Source organism: Diceros bicornis, chromosome X (genome assembly GCF_020826845.1).
Source record: "Diceros bicornis minor isolate mBicDic1 chromosome X, mDicBic1.mat.cur, whole genome shotgun sequence".
NCBI lineage: Eukaryota > Metazoa > Chordata > Mammalia > Perissodactyla > Rhinocerotidae > Diceros > Diceros bicornis.
The window spans coordinates 139,272,004-139,285,322 of record NC_080781.1 but is presented as its reverse complement, the minus strand read 5'-3'; the positions used below and the strand labels follow the sequence as shown (position 1 = coordinate 139,285,322).

The 13,319-nt window shown below is 40.4% G+C and overlaps 1 protein-coding gene and 1 non-coding gene across 3 annotated transcripts in view; both read right to left on the bottom strand.

The window, feature by feature from the left end:
• Positions 1–13,319, bottom strand: part of GAB3 (GRB2 associated binding protein 3) — an 88,248-nt gene that overhangs the window by 37,216 nt on the left and 37,713 nt on the right. The window contains exons 2-4 of one of the 2 annotated variants that reach the window (XM_058535039.1): positions 9,810–10,113; positions 7,054–7,273; positions 5,985–6,463 (exon numbers count right to left, since the gene is read on the bottom strand). In XM_058535039.1, coding sequence (XP_058391022.1) covers positions 5,985–6,463; positions 7,054–7,273; positions 9,810–10,113 — 1,003 coding nt within the window. The remainder of the gene's footprint in view (positions 1–5,984; positions 6,464–7,053; positions 7,274–9,809; positions 10,114–13,319) is intronic. The other variant, XM_058535040.1, reaches the window with a different exon arrangement.
• On the bottom strand, positions 2,037–2,139 carry LOC131401524 (U6 spliceosomal RNA). The gene has a single exon (XR_009217722.1). It is a non-coding gene; the product is annotated as a U6 spliceosomal RNA (small nuclear RNA).

The following is a 13,319-nucleotide window of genomic DNA, read 5'->3' as shown; positions in this document are numbered from 1 at the left end:
GGAATTAGCAGAAAAAGGGTTCAAAACTGCTATTATAAATATATTCAAAGAACAAAAGGGAACCATATTCAAAGAATTACAAGAAAGTATGATAACAATGATTCAATAAAAAGACAGAGATTGCAAAAAAGAAGCAAATGGAATTTTGGAGTTGAAAAGTACAATAACTGAAATGAAAAATTCACTAGAGGGTCTCAACAGAAGATTTGAGCTGACAGAAGAATCAATGAACTCAAAATAGATCAATAGAAATTGTTCAATCTGGAAAAAAGACATAAAAAGAATGAAGAAAAATTAACAGAGCCTCAAAGACTTGTCACCATCAAGCATACTAACATACATGTAACTTGAGTCCCACAAGAAGAAGAGAAAGAAAAAGGGGCATAAAAATTTTTTGAAGAAATAATGACTGAACATTTCCCAAATTTCATGAAAAACATTAATCTACACATCCAAGAAGCTCAACAAACTTATCTTGTGTAAGATAAACACAAACATGTCAATACCTAGACACATTGTAGTCAAATTGTTGAAAATCAAAGGCAAAGAGAAAATCTTGAATGCAGTAAGAGAAAACCAACTCATCATGTACAAGAGAATCACAAGATTAATAGCAGACTACTCATCAGAAACAATGGGAGGCCAGAAGCTAGTGGAATTATATATTCAAAATGCTGAAGGAAAAAAAATCTGTCAAACAAGAATTCTACATCCAGCAAAACTGTATTTCAAAAATGAAGGTGAAATAAAAACATTCCCAGACAAACAGAGATTGAGAGAATTTATTGTTAGCGGACCTTCCTTACAAGAAATACTAAAGGAAGTCTCTCATACAGGCTGAAATGAAATGACAACATATAGTAATGCAAATCCTCACAAAGAAATAAAGGGCAGTGGTAAAGAGAATCATATAGAAAAATATAAAAGACAGTGGAAGTATAAAATTTTCTTTTTTCTTTTCTTAACTGATTTAAAAGACGATAGCATAAAACAATAGTTATACAAGATGGTATACATTTTGTATAATTGTATTGTAATTATAATTGTATATATATATAGTATATATAATTGTAAATAATTATACAAGATGGTATATAAAACTGTATTTTTTGGCTTATAAAATACAAAGATGCAATACATTTGATAATAATAGCACAAAGGAGTACAGAATGGAGCTATATTGGAGCAAGGTAATGACAGCAGATTGTAACTCAAAACCATGGGAAGAAATAAAGAGCACTAGAAATAGCAAATGTGAGTTACTATAAAAGATTCTATAAATAAACTTTTTCTCTGTGTATAATATGTGTCCAAACATATTTTTCCAAACTATTTGAGAGTAAGTTGCAGTAATCAGAACCCTCCACTCCAAAATATTTCAGCATGTATCTCCTAAGAATAAGGACATTCTTTTGTGTAACCACAGTGCTTTTATCAAACTCAGCAAATTTGACATTGATATAACACTATTATCTAATATACATAGAGAACCCTCTGATTCTGCCTATAGCTTTTGATCCAGCAATTTCACTTCCAAGAATTTAGCGTACTGTTGCTATTAAGGACAGTACAGGGACAGCAGCAATGTTTGAATAATTTTGTAATTTTGGTAGATGGTATAAATTGGTCCAACTCCTGTGAAGGGTAATTTTGGCTACAGAAATGCTTATTCATGTAAAAATGACATATGTACATAGTATTTGTACTAACGTAAAAAAAATCAAGATATATTCTTAAGATGAAAAACAATGGATGGAATAGAGTGTAAGAATGCTACTATTTGCATTAAAAGGCAGACTATATATCCATATTTTCTTGAATATCCAGAAAATTCTCTGGAAGGATATGGGTGGTGGGAAAAGAGCAAACAGGAGACAGAGGTACGAAACAGACTTTTCATTGTATATCTTTTTTTTTTTTGGAGGAGTAGGAGGAATTGGGGGTAAGGTTTGAAGCCAGAAGGGCCCTCAATTGGGTAAGTCACTTTGCTTATCAGAGCTTCAGTTTCCCCACCCATAAACAATAGAAAAGGAAAGCAAAATATGGAACGCTTCATGAATCTGCACGTCATCCCTGCACAGGAGCCATGCTAATCTACTCTATATCATTCCAATCTTAGTATATACACTGCTGAAGTGAGCTCTGTGTACTTTTTATAATTATGATTTTGAAATATAAATATATATTCCTTTAAAAATTAAATAAATGAAATTTAAACTCAAAATATGAGTTATACAATACATTAGGCACAGTTGAAGAAAGACTTCAAAAACTGAAAGAAATTACTAGAATTCAGGACAAAGAGATGAAAATGTAAAAGACAATTTAAGAAACATGCAAGATAAAGTGGGAAGTCTAAAATGCATATAATTGGGGTTTCAGAGGAAAAATAGGGACAATGGAGAACAGGCAACATTTGAAGACATAATAGCTTAGATTTTTCCAGAAATGTTGAAAGACACTGGTCTTCAAATTTGGGAATCCCAGTGAATCCCAAGATAAATAAAAAGAAACTTACACACAAACACATTGCAGAGAAATTAATGAATAACAAAGATAAGAAGATTCTTAAAAAGAAGAGAAAAAGAATTTCTTAAAAAGATACTATCTTAAAAAGAGTGGCAGTGGCACTGATAACTGACTTCTCAATAACAATTATTAAAACAAGATGGCAGTAGAATGATATCTTCAAAGGGTGAGCAAAAATAACTGTGAAACTAGGATTCCATACCATGAGGTTTTAAAAAGTTATTTATTTTTTTATTTTTTTTTATAATTTTATTTATTTATTTATTTTCCCCCAAAGCCCCAGCAGATATTTGTATGTCATAGCTGCACATCCTTCTAGTCGCTGTATGTGGGACGCGGCCTCAGCATGGCCAAAGAAGCGGTGCATCTGTGCGCACCCAGGATCCGAACCCGGGCCGCCAGCAGCGAAGCGCACACACCCAACCGCTAAGCCATGGGGCCGGGCCCTAAAAAGTTATTTTTAGACAAATGGAATCTGAGAGAATTTACCAACAACAGACCCTCGTTAAAGGAAATTTTAAAGAATAAGCCACAAAAAGAATTAAAATAATCCCAGAAGGAAGTTATGAAATGCCAGAAGCAATGATAAACTAGGAAAATAGTTAATGTAAGTGAAGCTAAAAAACATTGGCTGTATAAAATAATACCAATAATGTTCACCTGATGGGATTTTAAAAAATCAAGAAAGAAATAAAATACCATATGGTATTAGCATACTAAGTTGGGAGAGGTAATTAGATCTAAAGCATTCTAAGGCTCTTGTATTATTTTGGGAGAAGGGTAAAGATATTGATTAATTTAAGATATTAAGTTGAATGTGCATGGTAAAATGTAGAAGGTAACCATTAAAAGAATAGAACTAGGGGCCGGCCCGGTGGCGCAAGCGGTTAAGTGATCACGCTCCACTGTGGCGGCCCAGGATTTGCCGGTTCGGATCCCGGGTGCACACCGATGCACTGCTTGTCAAGCCATGCTGTGGCAGCGTCCCATATAAAGTGGAGGAAGATGGGCACGGATGTTAGCCCAGGGCCAATCTTCCTCAGCAAAAAGAGGAGGATTGGCAGATGTTAGCTCAGGGCCAATCTTCCTCACACACACACAAAAAAGAATAAAACTAGAATGTATAACTTCCAAATTAGTAGAGGTTAAAACTGAAATGAGGAAGCAAACTCAATTCAGAAGAAAGAAAGCAAGAGATGAGATTATAAATAAGAAATTTTGTACAAACAGGACAAATAGAAACCACAAAATAAAATGGTAAAAATGAATCTAATCAACGTAAATGGCTTACAGTTAAAAGAAGAAGACTGTCAGAATAGAGTGAAAAATCAAAATTACAATAAGAAAAAATAGCCATATGCTTTTTTAAAGAAACAGATCTAAAATATAGGTATGGAAAAGGTGAAAGTCAAAAGATGGGAAAATATATACCATGCCATTGTTAACCAAAATAATGCTGGTTACTCTTTATTAGTAGTGTTTAGTATTTAACATAGGCATAGCTATATTAATACCATATAAAATATACTTGAAGATAAAAACATTACTAGAGAGAGTCATGAAAAATTGATAAAGGTTTCAATTCACTAAAACAATATAAGAATTCTAAGAGGTATGTAACTAATAGCATCAAATTATATACAGACAAATTTGACAGAATTATAAAGGAAAAAGAGACACTCTGCAATCATAGTGGGAGATTTGAAGATACCTCTCTCAGTAACTGCTACGACAAGGAGACAGAAAATCAGTATGGATAGAGAAGGGATGAACAACACAATCAGGGAACTCGACCTGAGTGACATATACAGAATATGTCAGTGGACAATTTGAGAGTATATTAAAAACATTCACAGAAATAGCCTATGTGTTGGGTCATAATGGATCAAATTTCCAAGGATTGAATTCATACAGAGTGTGTTCTCTAACCAAAATGCAATAAACTAGAAAATTCTCAGGTTTGGAAATTAAGAAATGCAGTTTTAAATAATGCCTGAGTCAATGAAGAAACCACAATGAAAATTAGAAAATATTTTGAACTTAGTGATAATGAAAATATGACATGTCAAAACTTATGGGATATGGCTAAGAGTGTTTACAGAGAAATTGTATCCTTAAACACACATGTTAGATAAAAAAGAAAGGAAGAAATTCAATGAGACACCCATTCATTAAGAGAATTTAGAAAAATATGCAAATTATCTCCAAGGGAGTGCAACAGGGGTCAGGAAACTTTTTTTGGCAAGGGCCAGATAGTTTTTTTTTCCTTTTTTACAACCCTTTAAAAGTGTAAAAACCATTCTTAGTTGGTGGCCTGTGGGCTATAAAAAAACAGGTTGTTGGTCAAATTTGGCCCACAGGCCACGGTTTGCTGACTGACCCCTGAAGTAGAAGGAAGGAAATAATAAAAATATGAGCAAAAATTAATGAAACAGAAAACAAATACATAACGGAAAACATCAACAAAGGCAAAATTTGTTCTCCGGGAAAAAAAACTAATAAAATTGATAAAACTCCCAGCGTGACTGATTAAGAAAAACAGAGAGAAGGCCCACATTATCAATATCAGGAATGAAAAGGAGGATATTATTACAAATCCTACAGATAACAAGATGTTATTATAATCCATTTCATGCAATAAATTTGAAAAACTAGGTGAAATGAACAAATTCCTAGAAAAATATAACTTATAAAAAGGAACACACCAAAAAATAGAAAATCTGAATAGTCTACTAAAGACTAAAGAAATTGAATCCTTAATTTAAAAATCTTTACACAAAGCAAAGTCCATGCCCAGATGGCCTTTCTAGTAAATTCTACCAATAAGGTAAAAATAATACCAATCATACACAAACTTTTCCAAATAATAAAAAAGAGGAAAAACTTTCTAGTTTGTTTTTTGATGTCAGCATAATCCCCTTTTACCAAAACCTGATACAGATATAAGAAAAGAAAATTACAGGACAATCTCTCTCAGAAACATAAATCAAAAAACAAGTTGAAAACAAATTTAGTAATTTATACAAAGGATACCCCTCATGATGAAGTTGAGTTTACTTCAGGAATGTAAGGTTTGTTTAGCATTCAAAAATCAACCAATGGGAACTTCTTCACATTAACAGGATGAAGGAGAAAAATCATATGATCATAAAATGTTTCAAATAAATTCAATATCCATTCAGGATTAAAAAAATAACACTTAGCAGAGTATAAATATCAGAAAATGCCCTTAATCTAATGAATGGTATCTACAAAAATCTACTGCAAACCACATTATAAGAGTGAAATGTTGGAAGCTTTCCATCTGAGATCAGGAATAAGACAAGGCTCCCGGCAGCACTGAGAGACTGAACCAGCTTGAGCAAGGGACACTGGGCCACGTCTTCATGTGGACACAAGGAGGGAAGAGGAGCCAGGCTTGTCTCTGGACCTGAATGTTAACATCCAAAACTTACCTTTCCAGGTTCTCATGTGATCTAAACCAGAGAGGGAGATTCTTCTTGGTACCATAGTGCAGTCTGGCTTCTTGATGCTGCTGTGCCCACTCCACAGGAGCTGCTCCTCTTGGCGCCGTTCAGAGAGATGGCTTGGCTTAGGGGGGCGGGGAGGTGGTGTGTTGGACATAATGTCTACTTCTTTTACCCCATAGGGCAAGGAACTTTGGTTTTTATCTACCTGAATGGTGGGATTTAAGGAAGTTTCCAGCAATGGTGAAGAAAAGTGGTCCCTGGATGGCCCATTTATATCTCTACTCCACATTAGGGCAGCCTGAGGCCTTGTGGAAGGCGCCTCCTGAGATCCATTCCCATGGCATGAGGGGTGGACCAAGTTACTAGAGGGCAGCGGCTGTAGACAGTCGACAAAAACGTCATCGAATGAAGTCTGTTCCAATGAACGGTCTGAGTTTGACCAGCTATCACACCTGGTGGGTAGACTGAGGAAAGAAAAGCATGTAAATTTGACTGAAATGTAGCAACTCCTTGGCAGCTGTAGTTGGTACCACAGCAACACTACTACTACACCCTCGGCAGAAGTCTGAAGAAGAAAGCCATCCACCCACCACCCACAATGAGTTGGCCTCATTCCCACCCCTCTAATAGCACCTTTTATTTTACTTATATAGCCACATTCTCTCTACAACCCTTGGTTACACCAACCCCTTGATGCAGGATAAAATGGTTTGTTGACTTTTTTCATCCTGTAAGTGTCAGATGCATACAAAAATGCAAGGTTAGAAATGAAAGCCACAATGCTGAAATATATGACTCATTTTGTTTAGTATACTGCGTGCTTCATCCTTCACAGTGGTTAATAGCGATCTGTCCCCACCTTGGCAGCAGCAGGAAAAGAAGTGAGAGCAGATACACCCACTAGAAGATGCTACAGCTAAATGGACTGATTTGGTAAAGCACGCCGAGCATATCTCAATGACAGACCCCGTGAGAGGAGGCACTGTGGGTTCTGCAAACAGAGGGGAGTGTGCTAGGAGGCCCAGTTCAGAAAGAGTCATGTGCAGAAGCATACCTGGCATGGTGCAGTCTTCCAGTCTCACAGTTGGACAAAATCAGATAATCAGGAAGGAAGAGAAACTCTGACTCACTTCTGGTTTCCTCAGTGGCTACAGTACTAGTGCTTGGGTCATCTTTTGGCAAAGAGGAGCTGACAGCATAGGCCGTGTGAAGAGAGCTGGCAGGAGACGGCTGGAGGGAGGAGGGCATGCAAGAGAGGCTCTCCACGGAATCTGCTGGAGGAATCATTTCCTAGGTTAACGTTTAAGAATGGCTATAACACTCACTCACAATTTCTCAAACAGCATCTAAGAAGCCAAACAGAAGATGCAAATCACAGCTGGTGTTTGTGCTGATGGAGGAGACAATTTCCCCAAGCTATAAACAATGTCTGGGAAAGAAGGCCAATGTTCCAAGAGTGAAGTGTTGAATCAATTAAGAGTAAAAAAACAACAAAAACAAAAACAAAAATAACAAGCATTCTTGGCCTAAATATCTGCAGTTAGAAAGTCTACACACAGGTTCTTTATGGCCCTTAGCCACAGCCCTGCAACACTGTTTATTCACTCAACAAATATACATATATACACACATATATTTATGCATAACAAATACATATGTCTATACTTACCTATGCATTTGTGCATATATGTATGTGTGTATATAGAGATATATATGTCTATTTATGTCTATATAGAATACCTACTATTGTAGCTACTGTGTGCCTGGGACTGTTCTAACTCTGCCGATACAGCTGAGACAAAGACTCCGCCCTTGCTGGAGTTTACAGTCCACCAGAGGAGACAGACAAGCAACATATAGATAAAGAATACTGTTAATGATTGACTGTTAATGACATATAAGGAAAAGGAAGGAAAGAAATAGGGTGTTGTGATGGCTGGTAAAGCCCACATTTCTCCAGGAACACAACATTCAGAAACTCCTAATGAAAAGCCTGCTTTTATTTCCCCTTTGCACCAAGTTGGGAGGAGTTCAGGATTCCCGAGTCAGAGTGGCCTAGAACTGCCTGGGTTCAAGTCCAGGCTGTACCATCTAGCTGTTGTGACCTTGGGCAAGTTAAATGCCTGCTGCAAGTTCCCTTCTCTGTAAAGTGGAGATGCTAAAAGTACGAATGCCACAGAATCGGTCTGCGGATAAGGCGAGCTAATATACAAAAGCATTTAACAGAACTCCTGGCCAGAGTACGCATGCACAATGTGTTGACTATCTATGGTTGCTGGAGACAGAACCAAACACTATATGTGAAAAGCCACAAAAAAGCACTTTGGGCGTGGTTCTCAGATGAAGAGAACTCTGCCCTTACTCTGCTCTTCCTAAAAACTAAGGGGGCCTACAGGGAACGAAAGAGGTCATGGAGGGTTTCTGGCTTCCTCCAACTTCATGCCAGAGCTTTCTGTTTTCTGCCTGGTGCCTTACTCATTTCTGTTCCTTTTCAGATATTGGGAAACATGTTATGTATTTATGTTTTAGGGTAACTCCTGGATGAAGAAAGAAACAGAGGAGACACATAACATGACACGGGAATATGTATCTAGTTTGGGCTGAAGGTAGGAACCAGGGGGGCGAAGAGTGAGCGGCAAGACTGGAGGAGTTGGTCAGGGGGGCTCTGCTTGTTGGCATAGCTTTGGACTCTGGCCAGGACAGATTCACTGCAACTTGGCAAGTAAGCTTCATCCTTTGTAGCAACGATAAAGAATTTGCCATCATTTCATTTCCTTTTACTTGAGTGCTCTCAAAGCTCAGCAATGCAACTGAGTAGCTTCACTTAATAAGCTTCCCCAGTGCATGAGAAGAAAAGTACTTTGTCCTCAGGAAGTACACTCTCCCGTGCCTGTCCTGGAGAGAGATGCAGCTCTGACTCTCCACCACCACCTAGCGTTATAATGTGGATATTTCAGTGGCAGAGAAGAAGCAGACAGTAACGATGGAAATGTTAAAGCAACTGTAGGCCACAGGATTTAGGGGTAAGCTTTTGTCTACTAAAAGAAATCAGATTCAAAGTCCCATAGTTTGAGCATCAGGGCATGGTGCAATGATGCCAGGGGCTCAACAAGAAAATCTATGAAGGGAGTGAATTGTCACCCTAGGTGCATTAACCTCGGTATATTACATAGAGAGGACAATATGTGTGTGTGTGTGTGTGTGTGTGAGAGAGAGAGAGAGAGAGAGCAGGAGTGAGAGTGAGAGCGAGAGAGGAAGGAAGAGGGAGAAAGAGCCTCATGGGTCATTTGCTCCCATTGCCCAGAAATGGCCCTGAGCAAACTTAGGGTACTTTCCCTTGCAGAGACCTTGAGCCAATTGGAGCTATGAGGAATTCTTCCATGCCTATGATAAGTAGCCAAGTTCTGTCTTTCTATCATCTAGTGCTGAACAACCCAATAGGCAACAGAAAAGCTGCAGTTTCACAAATTTTAGAATAATGGTGATATTTAATATTTCTAGAAAATCAGCAGCAGCACGAGTTCTCTGTGGCTGATGAGAGCAAAGACACGAAGCAGCTTCTAAGCTATTGAAGTCACCTGTAATGCTCCATGTGCAGCACATTTGGACCTGAAGCCTTGAACCAGGTGAAAGGGAGCGATTTCTGGTACTGGACTTGGTGGGAACAGTTCTGATGTAAATTAGCCTGCTGAAACACCCTCAAGGAAGTGGGTTTGGCACCTTGAATGGTTTTCCTGCAGTAGTGCTCCAGTGCCTGCGCAGTGTCCCAGGCCACCCCTTAGCATACAGCAACCCTGACTCTGTTCTCACCTGCACCGTCCTCCAGGTGGCTGAAGTTGCAGACCTGACTGATGCTGTGCACCCACACCTGCATTTCCTCCTCAGTCTTGGCCACCAGATAGAATGTACGAGAAGTAGTCTTGACAATGAACACAAAATTATTCTGAAACTCCTTGCGAACAAAGCCAGGACCCGCATGCTTGCACACTGCACACTCGCTGAGGTCTATCACACGGATGGGCTTGCTTGAGCGCTTGTTCCTGTAGTACTCCAAGACATCGGGGTTGCCGCTCATGCGGCCGCGCCGCAGGACAAACCAGCGCTTGCGCCAGGCCTGCAGAGAGGCAATTCAACAAGGGGTTACTGGACCAATTGCTCTTGCTTCTAAGACTCTGCCAAGAACCTATTTCATGACACAGACAGCAGAAAAGAAGTAAATCAGCCAATCTAACAGTGAAACACAAAGTCCCCCCAGCTTTGTATTAAAGGACTAGTGCACCATCTTCAAGTCTGCTTTATTTAAGGATTTGAAGGCTGGATCATTATTGGGGAATGTAGTAATGAGATTCACACCCAGAGGCCAAAGGACCAGAATTATACAATCATCATTATTGGTGCAGCAAAGGCATGTAATACAAATTAATTTATACTCAGGCTTTAAAAAAAATCTTAGTAATGAAGAATGAGAAGGAAGCTTTCTTACCACTATCTATCTCAATCCAAAAGCCAATATCATACATTTAAATCAGATGGAAATCATGGTGCCCGCCATTGTCAGTATCATCTAACACTGTTATTTAACTTCTAGAGAACTGCTCAAGAAGAAAAGAAAAATCATATACATTGGAGAGGAGAGAGGATTATCATTATCTGAAGTTGATATGACTATCTTTCTATAAAATTCCCCAAGGGAATTTTGGGGTCAAGGGATTTTTGTGTGTGAGGAAGATCAGCCCTGAGCTAACATCCATGCCAATCCTCCTCTTTTTGCTGAGGAAGACCAGGCCTGGGCTAACATCTGTGCCCATCTTCCTCCACTTTATATGGGACACCACCACAGCATGGCCTCACAAGCGGTGCATCGGTGCGCGCCCGAATCCGAACCCGGGCCACCAGCAGCGGAGCACGCACACTTAACTGCTATGCCACAGGGCCGGGCCCAGGATTTTTTTTTTTTAAGATGGAAGACACTGGGGCATTCACCCCTAAGTCACAGTGCTTCTCAACCAGGGACTGAGATGCCCTAGGGGGAATCTGAAAATAGGTGTGTTTTGCTTGTCATAAAGGCTAGCAGGGGCAGGAATTGTCTGGCCTAAAGCTATCAATGCCCTGTTGAGAAACACTATAAAAATTGAAAGGAACTTTCCTTAGCACAATAGGAATCTTGGAAAGAGCCAAGTCTTGAGGTAAGATGATCAGGCAAAGCTTAGTCCCTGCTCAGAAAAGAAAAGAGAATGATGCTCCAAAGAAACCAGAACCAAGATATGGCAGGCTGCTGGGCATGCCACTGGAGCTACCGAGGGGGACTTAGGGCTTCTTGGCTCCCCACTCACCCTTGACCTACAATGTCTGCTGCAGACAGTACCAACAAGAGGTGTAAATCCCAACAGATAAAGGGATGAGCTATCCCCTTGGGTATGAGGTCTGGGGAAAGAGGTCTTCTCAGTTGACCACTCCTCAGTATCTGGGGAAAGAGGTCTTCTCAGCCCCACCACTCCTCAGTATCTGTAAACTTCCCTGTCTTCTCCTGGAGCCAGGGAGAAGTGAGTGAGGACCCGCCTCAAGTTCCCTATCTTCTTACATTTAGGTGCCCTTTGCTCAGTGCATGCCACCTGGCCAGCCTGCATGGATGGCATATCCTGCTTTCTGCTGTAGAGAACTGACTACAGACCAGGGTACCAGGCTGACAGGCTGACAGCAGGGCTTTCTTCCATTAGAGATGCTCGATGCTGCAGTTGGAAAATGCAAGTCGAGAAATTTATAGCTCTGTGGTTTGCTCTCCTATGCAGTGGCATGTGTGACAGCAGGAAGTCTGGGGTTCTGCCAGGAGGCATGGTGACCACTGGGACAGGAAGTCTTTTGTATCTCTAGCTTCATTTATGCCTGACACATTTATAAGCCCACCAGCTTTAACCAAGAGGCCAAGGGAAAAGGAAAAGCCACCGTTTGGAGTGTTCTTAGCTACTGCCCTGCCCGGGGAACATGAGATCTGAGACAGCAGAGAATCTGATAAAGTGCTGAAGAGGGAGAGGCCAACTGTCACAAATGACCTGCAATTATGCCTCAGAATAAAAAGCCTTTTGAGGAGAAGTAACAGCATGTTTGTATGCTCATGGGAGTAATCCAGGAGGGAGAGGAGAATTAATGATTCAATAAATTCCTGTTGCAAAAACATGGTATGGAATGGGGTGGAGCCACTGAACATGAGAGAAGGAGCTCAAGTGCCACTATGGGGTTTGGGGTGCGGGAGGCAGGAAACTCGGGCTTCTGGCAGCGTCTGAGGCAGATGGGACATAAGGCCTAGTGCCGGCATTCCCTGAGCCAGAGTGGGCCCAGGGCAGGGGCCCAGGGGATGAGAGAACGCCATGTGGGCCTGTTAAGGAAAACTTTCATGGGGAGCCTGGGGGACCCCAAACTTTCCAAAGGCCACTTTGGTAGGGAAATGTGAAGAGGAACTTTGTTGTACTTCCCAAAAATGATTCTAAAAGAGGAAGTCAAACTGAGTGCAGAAACAAGTTTCAAGTTAACTGCTCTTATTTTTCTGGAAACAGATTTCTTATCCTTCAATAACAGCATTGAGGAAAGAAGTAACTCCGAGTCACCATGCATCCTGTCAGATGATGGAGATAGAGAAGGGGGTTAGAGCTGATCCCTAAGAGAGCTTGCTATCCAGCTGGGATGGGGAGGGGGGAGGTTTCAACCCCAGGCAATGAGTGCGCTAGTAGAGGAGTCAACCAGGAGTGGTGGGAGTGCAAGGAGGAGGATAATGAGGACAAGTCTGGGTTTTACTCATTCATTCAACAATGATCTGTTGACAGCCTATTAATATGCTGGGCACCATGCAGACACCGGGGAAACGGAGGTGAACAAGCCACAGGTCCTTCCACTCACGGTCTTGCAGGCAGCAGGGAAGTAGGCAGATGGATAAATTGACAACTGCAGTCAGTGAGACAAGCGCTATGATAAGGGAAAGGCAAAATGCTATGGGAACATACAAGAGAGACATCTCTTTCAGATAGGTGGGTGTAACGAAGCTTCCAGGAGGAAGCAATGGCTAAGGTGAGACTGAAGAAGGACTGAGGAAGCATCAGGTGCAAAGGCATCAAGACGGAAGAGGCACAAAGCTTTGGGTAAGTGTAGGTAGATCAGCAGAGCTGGAAGGCAGGCATGAGAGCAGAAAGGAAAAAAGAATAGTCACCCAGTAACTTGAATAGGATGTAGCATAATCTTCATGCTAAATCATGCAAACTCACTAGCATGCCCTCCCTCAGGGTTTTAAATCTCTACCTAAGAGTTGTGATTATGCAAAAGCAGAAATGA